A 12317-nucleotide genomic window follows, 5' to 3' on the forward strand; every position below is an offset into this window, starting at 1 on the left:
GTAGGAAGTAGTTTTCAGACTGATTTATATTTAATAGAATTAAATACCTATTTTTACCAATTAAAATGATATCTCTATAGATATCATTCAATATGTTCTGCGAGCGTATCTTTATAGATACCTCGCGTAACGGTTGACGCTAGCCGTCATCACGGATGACGCTGGCGTCATCCCTCCTAATGTGAATGCACCCATGTGCATCACATCCACAAGGGTTGGTCACAAATGTGCACCACACCCGAGTGTTGGGTCTAATTACCATTACTTAGTAATTTACCATCCCCTGAAGTACACCAAATGTACTTCATGGGGACTGTGCAACATTAGGGCAACTTTAGCCCGTTACAGGGAGGGTGTGGCTATACCAAAAAAGTGTGTGCCTATACCTGTTCCCATTAAAAATGATAACATGAAACACTTTCGCACAGTAAATACGTCCGATCCGAGTACGCGAGCTTGCATGCTCCATTTCCTAATCGATCGATGTACCAGATCAGATCATAAACTGATCCAGTGCGAGCATTATAGAGGATTTCAAAGGAATGGTTTGCACACGATATGTGCTCGTGCATTTTTTAAATAGCAAGCCGTCTGTATATAAAATAAAGAATTCTTTCTAATTCAAAGCTTTTCAAGTTTTAATGTGAGCTAAGCTGATCTACATCGGAATCATTTCTCTTACGGCTAGCACCCACTGTCGTGCAAGTTTGCAGGGATCAGTAATTTGAATGGCAATTGAGCGCTAGAAAAAAGAGATCAATTACAGCGCTTCACTATCAACTTAAAGCAAATGCAACGCACTGATACGACGTCGAACGTGTGAGGGTCGATTTCGTTGATTGTCACATCCGAAGTCAATAAGATTTCGCGTTTCAATCGGCCAGACCATAAGCTCGCCACGACCAATCGCGGTGCATCAGTCAGATAAAGCTGTTCACGGCGTGAAGAATGAGCAAATTAGCTTTGCATTTGAAAAAAGCTATTCCCGGGCAGAAAATAGGATACCCCTCGCGTGCGGTTAAACATCTTGGAACGAACTTTTACGGTGGATTTAAAACGGATTTGCTCATCAAAGCCGATGCAAGCAGGTCTGCTCCTTTGAATCGAGCTATTGCTTTGCGAACGCTTGATGTTGCTAGAAACAGTGACAACAAGAATAAAACGTTAAGGCTCGTGGAAGTCTCTCGTCGTCACTTGAGCGAACCTGAACTCGCCAGATGCGTTTTCGAAGAAATTGTGCGAAAGGTACTCAGAGACGGTCCAATTTTCCGAAGCGCCATCCTTTATACATCAAGCAAGAAGTGATGCTTTTGAATTACTTATACATTACGCGCAACCAACCAAAGTCGGCTCCGGTAGCACGAGGTATGGAGGGTTGTACGGCGGAGTTTGATTGCTTATGTTTATCCATTCTACGCCTTCAAAAAACGGGTGATTCTGGATATTGATTGACATATGAGAAAATATTTAAGCTTAACATCGGCAGCAAGGTAAAATGCTGAGCTTGCCTTAAGCTCGCAATAGCTATCTTTAGTTGGTTGAGCACCCAGCCGTTTATCGGGATCCTAATAAACATTAAATAGATTGCATGAATTTTACTTAAGCAGAATTGTTCTGAATTTGTGGCACCTGAGCAAGAAGCTTTCGAACTAAGTCCTGAGCGGTTTCTGGGACGCTGCCCGGAAACTCAAATTTATCGCTTGAGTGGCTAATAATCTTCAACGAAAGCAGACAGCTTTAGCCCAAAAAGCTTAACTCCCGACAGGTGAACAATCATTTGTACCATTTGAAAAGTCAAATAATCGTTTTCGCCTACAAAAGGAGTGCGGCCAGTAAACATCTCCATGAACAAGATAACATTTAGCACACATTTTGCAGATTTATTTATTCACCAACAAAAACCTGAAAAATCAAGCAGCCCATAGCCCATAGGTCGACTGCTCGCGTGGCTGGTTTGTCGTGTAAGATTTCTGGAGAAACGTAAGAGGCCGTACCGCAAAATTGGCAAATATCACCTCTCTCTCCGTCCTGATCCTGTTTAATATATTCAAATTGTTATCGGTATGGTTATCACAGGACAAAGTTGTTTTAGCAAGCATCCTCCATCACCTTCGCAGTGCCAAAATCAGTCACTTTCAAGTGTCCATGCTTACTACAAATTCATGAAAACTAAAGAATTCATATGCTTAGCAAATCGTAGAATGCAGCACACCTAAGAAGAAGATTGTCAGGTTTAATGTCTCGGTGGATGACATGCTGCAGCATAAAAAGCATGCACCCGAGTTAGATGAGCAGATCGGCGGCCAAGCAGCTACACGCTGCTCCATTACACGTTTCATACTTGTGAGTGCATGTATTCCAAAGCGTTGACCAGCTCTGCCATGTAAAATTGCGTGAGTTGATAAGAGCACGCCGTATTTAATACGCCTTGTTGTCGCTGCATTTGGTATTCCTTGCTACTTAAGCAAAGATGTTTTTATTGTATTATCAAACAACACAACAATGAGAGATATGACTAACCTAATAAGTCCATACAGATCACCGCCACGACACAGCTCCATCACTAAGTACAAGCTGTGATTGTCCTGTTTCAGATTAAAACACAAGCATGAGAAAAAGACAGAAGTGTCTTTTCACGGTACTGCACCAGCTCAGCCAGCAATTATTCAATAATTTTGCTGTTCAAGGCGGCATAGGATCTGGGATAGCCTTACGCGGAAACTGCAATAGAACTTGACGACATTGGGATGCGAAAGACGCGACATGACCTTGCGCTCCGTAATCACAAATGCAGACTTGTTCTCTTTGCGGATAAAAGTTTGGTCCATCACCTTCACTGCACAATCCATGCTACTACTCTTATGCTGCGCATGGAAAACCTGCATCATTCAAATTAGTCCCGTCGTACCGAATCAGAAGATCTAAGTCAAATTTCCTTGGCGTAAGATCCCTGCCCAAGCACGTTGCCGAAAATAAAGTCACTAACTTCGGGAGCTGCGTCGAAATGAAGTGCATGCGGTGGTGTCGTGGACATCTTTTTTCGCGGCGACTAAGTTTTTTGTCAGTTACACGAGAATTTACATTATTTCTTACAGTTTTTGCTACTTAGCAAAAATGTAAGTGTTTGTTTATCGTAGCTATACGGCCAAAAGTCCAGAAGCCACAAACGGAAGGTGCGTCCCCCCCCCGCCTCCAAGCTCACATTCAACTCTTCGTCATCAAACCCAACCGCGAAATAATGGTGTCATTCGCGTCACCACTCTTCTGGCAGATTAACTACTTAGTAACTAACTTAAGCAAGAAAAACTTTAAGACCAGCGTGGCTGAGCTTAACCAGGTACCAAGCCTCGCTACTGATTTAAGCCGGATCTCATACAGTACATGCTAAAAGTCTGATTACTTTTGTCTGATGCAGCTAGTAGAGCTTTACGGCGAAGATGCACGCATCTTTTTGCTTAATTGCCTTGTTCAGGGCGTCGACTTCCGAGACACACGCGGCCAGAAAGACGCGCTCAAAATCCAGCTGCTCACGCATGAGGTTGCACAAGCCTCTTCACGCCCTAACTTTACAACTTTTATCTGCGAGGTGCGTCAATTAAAATGGGGCTCCTGTCATGCCATATTTGACCCTAAATCAAAACTTTTGTAATACGTTGTAACAGGCGATTGAAGGAAGCTCGCCATATTCTTCGCCCATTAGCGAATGCCACGTGACTGAAAACTTCTTAAATATCTTTTCTAAAACGCTTAAGCTTAGCCTTCCACAGCAGGTGACAGTCGGTTTAGCTTTCGCCCAGGGCAATAATTTTGAACGATCTGCCCAGGCCATCCAGTTTCTACGCGCTAAAATTCCTGAAATTTCTTTGTGCGATACAAAGTTTCCCCCAGATGTACTACACTCGCTTGTGTTCGTGTTGCGCATGAAGAAAGAGTTTCATGATGACGTTACTGAAGCCGAACTTCTCCTTGCCAGTGTCTCCTCACCCCATCTGACCGAAATGGGGTCACTTGAAATGGCTCCACTAACCATAGGAAACCTCCAACACGTGGACTGCGAGCCTGTGACGGAGCCTGATATGCTGAGCAAGCTAATTGCAGATGTTTCGACAAGCTGTGTGTTTTATGAACTGATGGAGGATGTTGGCTATTCGTGCACGGCATCTTCACAGGCATTCAGGACCCTTCTAGCGGAGGCAAATTTAGACAATGCACTCACTATCCCGCCGGTCCAAGTTGCAGGTATGTTGGCAATGCTGTCGCGGACATATTCTAATCTGGATGCGGAGAACGGCGCTACACTAATGGCGAACCTTACGATTGACTTCGATGCCTCCACGCTGGATGAGGCAGTCGTCATACCAGTGCGTGCTACATGGGACTTTGAGGTTATTGCAGATGTGTTGCAGAAAGACTTTAGTGCAATCAAATGGGCAAAAGTGGCGGAGGAGTTGGACCGAGATGACCTCAACATCCAAAATGTTGCTCAATTGCGTACACTGATCACGGCATTTCAGCAATTTTCACAGACCAAATTCTGTGTGACGAATTTGTTACGGCCATGGAATAATAAACGTGCCCAAATGAATATTTTAAAGGCCGCTGTAGAAGCGCCTTCGGAAGTTTTGTCATTCTCGGAATCACCGCATAAGCTCGCTCCTTTTGAAGGAGCCGATGCGTCAGCTGTTCCTAAAAATGGCGTGTGGTTCTCACTTGATATCGTGGAAACATTACTGCAGTTGTCGGAGCACGATTGCTATAGTGACGTGCGCAAGCTTTTAGATGGTGCGATGAAAACGTGTCCAGATGTGTTGATCGCCAATTTTGCTCAGGCGTCTCCTTGTTGGAATGCATTGCGAGATGACATGTTCTCGGAGCTGTTTAGCACTTATATCATGGGCCGGCCAAACGCACCGCTCATAATGCGTCATTTGTGGTCTGTTGCGCCTAAGCTGGTGCTATACGCAAGTGTTAAATGCTTTTACGCCGCCACAGCCCCGCATATCGTATCGCGACTGTTTGCGCTATTTCGCAACACTGGCGACTCGTTTGCGTCTGCAATTCACTCTAATTATTTTTCGTTTGCCTTGGCACTAGCGACTATGGGAGCCAATCACGACGTGCTAAATTTAGAATCATGGCTAGTGGAGCGTCTTGCGTCGCAAAGGATGGCGTTTGCGACATCGTGTCTGGCATTTGTGCACCGAAACTTTGCTCGTGCGGTGCCAAAGAGCACTATAACCCCTCAATCGAGTCATGTGCTGTCCATTGAGTCACTTGCGACGATACTTAAATGTACCATGGCTGTTCAGGGGGCGCTACCCGCTACCATCGCACAAGAGCTTAAGCGCATTATTAAAATTTGCATGGAGACTCATCCTGTCATCTCTGCATCGACGCACCCGGCTGGAGAAGTCGGCAACTTCCTTAAGACAGGGATAGTGGGTGCAGCCGGGGCAATTGGCGCCATAGCTGCTGCAGGTGCAAATGTCGGAGCTGAAAGCGATATTGCCTCGACTGATGGCAATCCATCGACGTATACTGCTGAATTGATCGAGGAACAGGCAAACGCGTACTTTCAGCAAATTTATACATCTGAGCAAAATATTAATGATGTCGTGGCAATGCTTAAGCGGTTTCAAGGTTCTCGTGACGAGCGTGAACGGCAGATTTTCTTCTGCATGATTCACAATTTATTTGATGAGTACCGATTTTTTCCTCGTTATCCAGAAATGGAGCTACGTATAACGGGAGTACTTTTCGGCAAGCTTATTGAACATCAAGTGCTTCCATCTAATTTTCTTCAAACCGCGCTGCGTTCTGTACTGGAAAGTCTCCGGGAACCTATTAATTCCAAATTTTTTTTCTTTGGTGCATGCGCGCTTCAGCAATTTGTTCCACGATTGCGGGAACTTCCAGCGTATTGTACGAATTTATCGCAAATTTCTCACTTGCAGCACGCTCTGCCGGAGATCATGCGTCAAGTAAACCAGGTTACACGTGCAATTGCCGTATCGGGATCATCTTCGGTGGAATTGAGTCCTGATGGTAATGTTGCGCTGTCGCTGGGTGATTCGCTGCAATCGATAAGCACTGCGGTCTCAAGAGATGGAGTCCCAAAAGTAATCAGCAATGCTGTATCATTTGGCGCCAAGTTACCACTACCGACCAATTCAATTACAAAGGCTCTAGACGACATCGAAATTCAAATCCCGCCATCAATCTTAAGTCACTCAGCTGGCCCATCAATGACATCTACGTCTCCTCAAGCACCCACCATCTCTCCACCATCTCCTGTAACCTCTAAACCAGTGCTAAGCGTCGACCATATTTTTCATGAATCCAGCAAAATGGTCGAAAATGAAAAGGTTGAGCAGCCCGATGAAAATGTAAAGGATCGCATCCACTTCATTGTGAATAACATGTCTATCTCGAATTTAGAAGTAAAGATTTCCGAAATGCGAAAAATGCTTCTTCCTGTTTTTCATGGATGGCTCGCAAAATATTTGGTTGTGAAGCGTATTTCGACTCAGCCCAATTACCACACAGTTTACTTAATTTTTATTGAAAAACTTATGCGTCCGGAGCTTGAGCGTGAAATTTTAGAGCGTACATTTCAGAATGCACGCAAGCTACTTACCTCGGGTACTATTACGACCAATTCCCAGCAGCGCTCATTATTAAAAAATCTCGGTTCGTGGCTTGGCGTGTTCACCTTGGCGCGCAACAAGCCTCTTCTGCAGCGTGACTTGGACTTGAAGGAGCTTCTTTACGTGGGTTACGAGACTGGTCACCTTATTGCCGTAACACCATTCGTCGCTAAAATTCTTGAAGGGTGCAAAAAGTCGAAGATCTTCAAGCCGCCAAATCCGTGGGTCATGGGCCTCATTCATGCCATGAGTGAAATCTACGACGTGCCAGATTTGAAGCTCAACTTAAAATTTGAGATTGAAGTACTGTTTAAGTTGTTCAAGCTGAATGTGGAGGACCAGCGCAAGACGCATTTGCTGCATACCCGACGTCCCCCCCCTCGCACGGCCAATCCAGATTTTAATGTTAAAATTCCCAAGAATCTGGGAATAGGACAACGGTCTGCAACGCCACCCCCAAGCTCTGGAATCGCGTTGGCACGACCATTTACTCCAAGCAAAGCGAAGAAGCCAAGCAATACTTTCGCACCTACCGGCAGCCCCATTGAAAATGAAGGAATGCCGGTTCATGGGCTTGGAGCAAGCAATAATGGATCTATGGTAGCTGAGTCGACAGTGATTCCGAATTTGGCATCATATGTTGCTGTCAACCCTGATTTACCGTTGCGAAATGTAAATTTGCGCCGTCTCGTTCCTCTGGCCGTGGACCGTGCAATTCGTGAGGTAATATCGCCTGTGGTAGAACGCAGTGTTACGATCGCATGCATCACCACTCGTGAAGTGATTTTAAAAGATTTTGCTACGGAATGTGACGATACCAAAATGCGTAAAGCGGCTCACCTGATGGTAGCGTCGATGTCGGGATCTCTAGCTCTCATAACTGCAAAGGAGCCACTTCGCAATGCAATTGGCATTCATCTGCGCGCATTGCTTCCAGTCGCCGCTGGGGACGCGCAGCAGCTTGAACATGTGATCCAAGTCTGCTCCAATGAAAATACTGACCTTGGTTGTATGTTAATTGAAAAGGCGTCGTCTGAAAAAGCCATGCGTGATATTGATGAGGCTTTGGCTAATGCGTATGCATCACGTCGGCGCTTTCAGCAACAACAGACACAAAGCGAAAAAAATTCTGATAGGATTCACTTTTTTGAGAGCAGCGCAAGCAGCTCGGTTGGTGCTCCCTGCGATCAATGGCCCGCAGCTTTGCCTGAAATCTTTAGGCTTAAGTCTGGTGGAGTGCCGCCTTTGCTGTTTGTAGTTTACGAAACCTTTCAGCGCATCCCTCGGCCCACTTCCATGCCGCTATCAACTCGTCCAAATTCTGGTGCATATTCGGTCAATTCTGCCGATAAGGTAGGAGATGTTGCGGGTGTGAGTGTGGCTGCTGCATTGGATCGCTTTGCTGGATTGCTTGAACGTTTCGAGCTCTACGTACAAAAAGTGGTTCGTCAAGCATCAACGACCCAGCGCGAGCTTCCATCGTTATTGACAACCTCGGCAGAAAGTGAGGTCTTTGCTGTTTTGCGTGAGGTACGTGCGCTTGGAGGAAGTGTACGACCAGCAATGCGCGATGAAGTTTGTCTAAAGATTGCAAATCGCATCGTTAAGTTTATGTACGAATTGGGTAATGGTAGTCGAGGCAATGAGCTGTTTTTGGAGATTCTGGTGAGCTCATTGGAGGCACTAACATGTTGTTGTGATAAGCTTCGCAAGGAGATTGTGGGATGGGTGGTGCGAGCACCTGTGGATGATAAGTTGAAGCTGCATTGTGGAATTATTGTGGCACTTATTCGTTTCAAGGTTGTCGATGCAAGGGATTTTGACATATACTTGGCTCGTAATATGGAGCGCAATAGCATTGCTATAGAATTTGCAGCTCATGTTGTTCGTCAATGCGTGACGATGGATCACGTTAGTGTGGCTGCGCAGCTGTCAAACACTATAGAAGCTCTTGCGCGCATTGTCGAACGGCATGGAGTTGCGACGACAAACAAGAATGTCCAGATACTTGCTGCACTCCTAGAGCAGGCTCGTGTACAAAAGGTGCAGAATTGCCTAGCGCCACCAGCACCGTCGAAAAATATGGGTGCAATTGGTAGTGGTAGTGCAGCAAAGACCGCAAGCGAGCGGCCTCTTGTGCAAGAGCACGCTGCTTTTAGGCATACAGTGAGCAATGCGCTGGAGCACTGGATTGCAATTTATAATGATCCAATTGGTAACTCGAAGATGCATGCACAATACCTTCAAATGTTGAAGCAATACGGATTGCTAGCTGACGATGAAAGCGTGTCGCTCTTTTTCAAATTTGGTACAGAGCTGTGTGTAGATGCCTGCTTGAAGAGCTCTGTTTCTGCCAGCGTCACGCTGAAAGCCGGCGTTAAAGTTTCATTAAATTACGCAGTCCTAGACGCCCTCACACATTTGATGGCTCTGCTTGTGAAGTACCTTGATCCCTTGCCCGCTTCAAAATTGCAGGTCCTGAACCATGCTGTGGGGGCAATTGCGAATGTATTGGTTGCCACTCACGACTTGTCTCGCAAAAAAAAAGCGCCATTTGACCAGCGCGTTTTTTTTCGGATGTTTGTAAATCTAATGAAGGAGTTGACAGCTCGAGAACCGACTTTAGATTCGATTCACCTTCCGGTTCTTAACACTTTTGCTAGCGCACTTAATACGCTACAGCCCGCAGGGTTGCCTGGTTTTGTATTTGCCTGGACAGAGCTTATTTCGCACCGTTGCTTCATGCCACTGCTGCTGCGTGCGAAGCAGCAGCGTGGTTGGCAGATTTTGCACCGTCTGCTTATGAATCTTCTCACATTCATGGAGCCATTCTTGCGCTGTGCGAACTTAGCTGCACCTCTACCAGACTCCATCACTGCACTCTATAATGGCGTGTTGCGCATCATACTGGTGCTCCTTCACGACTACCCGGATTTTTTAAGCGACTTTTATACGAGTTTTTGCGACGTGTTGCCTGCAGCTTGTGTCCAGCTACGTAACGTGATCTTGTCGGCTTTCTCACGTTCGATACGCGTGCCTGATCCGCTCACACAGGGGCTACAAGTCTCCCAACTCCCTGAAGTAAGCGTGGCCCCGCGGCTGATGCCTACTTGGGGAGCGGCTCTTACGCACAACGGTATCAAGGACTATGTCGATGAGTTCCTGCATGCAACAGCGAATCGCGCCTCGGTGTTTCCTGCCGATCTCATTTCTAAGCTGATGCGCCCTGCGTCTCTTTCAGAGCGCGATTTAACGGCTTGCAAGTATGCACTGCCTGCTTTAAATGCATTAATATTGCATCTCGGCAAGGAGGGCATTGCCAACATGACCGATGGTGGCTTAATGCCTACGAGTGCACTACCACCGCTGACTCGAGCCGACAGCGCAAATAGTCCAACTAGCAAGTTTGAGCAGACCGCAGCTATGGATTTGTTTCGCTACTTGGCGGACGAGCTGGACGCAGAAGGCCGCTATTGGTACTTCAGCGCGCTGGCGAACCACCTACGTTACCCAAATAGCCACACGCATTATTTCAGCTGCGTCATTCTTTACTTGTTTTCGTACTCGAGCAACAAACTGGTTAAGGAGCAGATAACCCGCGTGCTTATTGAGCGTCTCATAGCAAATCGCCCACATCCATGGGGTCTCTTGGTGACATTTATTGAGCTCATTCGCAACAAAAGTTACAAGTTTTGGGAGCAGGAGTATCTTGTGTGCTCGAACGAAATTAAGGAGGTGTTTGACGATGTAGCGCGCACGTGTCTAGCAACAGCGTCCGGTGCTTCGGGCGCTAGCCCTTTAAGCGCACTAGGTGGAAATGCAGCATCTTCCAGTGCGTCCCTGTAAGTCTGCCGTTTATATAGTTGTTTATCAAGAGGTGACATTTCAATTTCTTACACTTAAGAGGTTGAAATAAACAGCATCATCATCCTTGAAAAGATGTTACTCACCTTTTTGGTAAACGTACCCCACCCCAAAATAATCCTTTCAATTACAGCCAATTAGGAAGCTGAACCCCTCGGCGTGCCATGTTATGTAAATACACCTTCAGTAAATAAATCTCTTCGTTTCGCAACAGCTTTTTTAATCGTGGGACTCATCATTTGACATGTCGCCCAATAGTTGTCAGACCGACAATCGCAGCAGAGTTGCGACAATTTATATAATCAGCATAACCGCAACACAGTACCGTACCCCGAATTGTGGGTTAGAGCTTCTGTTCCACCGTCTGTTGTGCCGTCGGAGTCTGAAGACGAAGTCCGCGAAGTCGATTCGCGCGCTTGACTGCTGATCGGCTGCGCATAGTTACGATCAGTATTTTGCAGTGAGTCCACCGCTCCACATTTTACATTGCGCTTCTCGTTGTGGTTGGCAACATGATTGATGAAGACTTTATCTCGGTTGCGATTACGGCCTCAAAAGGAATTTGAGAGCAGCGACATGATTGGGAACTTTGAAGAAGGTGGTAAGGGACATCTGTTACGGGACACCTTTCACTAGTATTAAAGTACTAGTTAACCTGACCTGATTACAGTGAAGGTAAGGTGGCCCGAAACTTAACGTACACAAGGGTACAGAGGAAGGTTTATATGTAGCTAAGGGCTTTAGCTGCTGAAGGTAATTCAAAGGATTAAAATTAGGGAAAAGTAAAACTCTAACGGGGCACTACTGACTTGTACTGCTTCAGTACAAGTCCACTTCGCACTGCCTTAGTGTAGGCGGGCACGTCGTAATGCGGCCACGCTCTACTTAGACACACACCCTAGCACAGCGAGGAAGCGGTTAAACCTGCTTCTCTTGCGTGCAGTGAGGCAGTTGTGGTGGGCGCGTTAGCGACCTCACCCAACACACTAAGAACTCTGGTTAACTGTCGTTACGGGAGCGGTAATCCGTCTCCTCGTGCGCACTTACCAAGTAGGAAGTAGTTTTCAGACTGATTTATATTTAATAGAATTAAATACAAATACCTATTTTTACCAATTAAAATGTTATCTCTATAGAAAACATTTAATATGTATTGCGAGCGTATCTTTCTAGACACCTCGCGTAACGGATGACGCTAGCCGTCACCACGGATGACGCTGGGCGTCATCCCTCCTAATGTGAATGCACCCATGTGCATCACATACACAAGGGTTGGTCACAAATATGCACCGAACCCGAGTGTTGGGTCTAATTACTATTATTTAGTAATTGACCACCCCCTTAAGTACACCAAGTGTACTTAACGGGGACTGTGTAACATTAGGGCAACGTTAGCCCGTTACACCATCCCCCTCTTAAAGAACGAATTACATTTTTAAATTCGTCAAAGAAGAGAGAGGAACTGCGAGCAGCTTTATGCGCCGCTAGTTCCCTTGATCACTCTAGCGCACGTGTTTCCATACACGGCGCCCAAGATGCCACCAAAAAGGGGCCACGGTGGTGGGTCGTCTGCGAAGACGCCCACTCAACCTCGCACTAAGCGCACGCGCCGCGTTAATTCGCCGGCCGCGTCTAATGCCTTAGTCGGAACGCCGACAGCTACTGCGGCTGTCGCGTTAACAGGGCTAAAGGATCCATCCCACTTTAACAGTGAGGATGTTGATCCGTCGCTCATTGTCGACTACAATGAGTCGACACCGTTGCCGTCACCTCATAGTAGTGATGCGGACAACGAGCTCATGAGGA

General features: G+C 46.3%; 2 protein-coding genes across 2 annotated transcripts; both read left to right on the top strand.

Moving 5' to 3' along the window:
* Nucleotides 1-948: 948 nt before the first annotated feature.
* Nucleotides 949-1305, top strand: CCR75_009588 (uncharacterized protein; the record flags this gene model as incomplete). Its single annotated transcript, XM_067967627.1, has 1 exon — nt 949-1305. One exon carries the CDS (start codon nt 949-951, stop codon nt 1303-1305), a length of 357 nt encoding a protein of 118 aa, XP_067815160.1.
* Nucleotides 1306-3197: 1892 nt separating this feature from the next.
* On the top strand, nt 3198-10493 carry CCR75_009587 (uncharacterized protein; the record flags this gene model as incomplete). The annotated part of the gene is made up of 3 exons (XM_067967626.1): nt 3198-3337; nt 3416-3586; nt 3663-10493. The coding sequence occupies exons 1-3, from the start codon at nt 3239-3241 to the stop codon at nt 10491-10493; spliced, it is 7101 nt and encodes a 2366-aa protein (XP_067815285.1). The 5' UTR covers nt 3198-3238.
* Between the last annotated feature and the right edge of the window lie 1824 nt (nt 10494-12317).

The sequence above is a fragment of the Bremia lactucae genome, linkage group LG10 (assembly GCF_004359215.1).
Source record: "Bremia lactucae strain SF5 linkage group LG10, whole genome shotgun sequence".
In the NCBI taxonomy this organism is placed as follows: Eukaryota; Oomycota; class Peronosporomycetes; order Peronosporales; family Peronosporaceae; genus Bremia; species Bremia lactucae.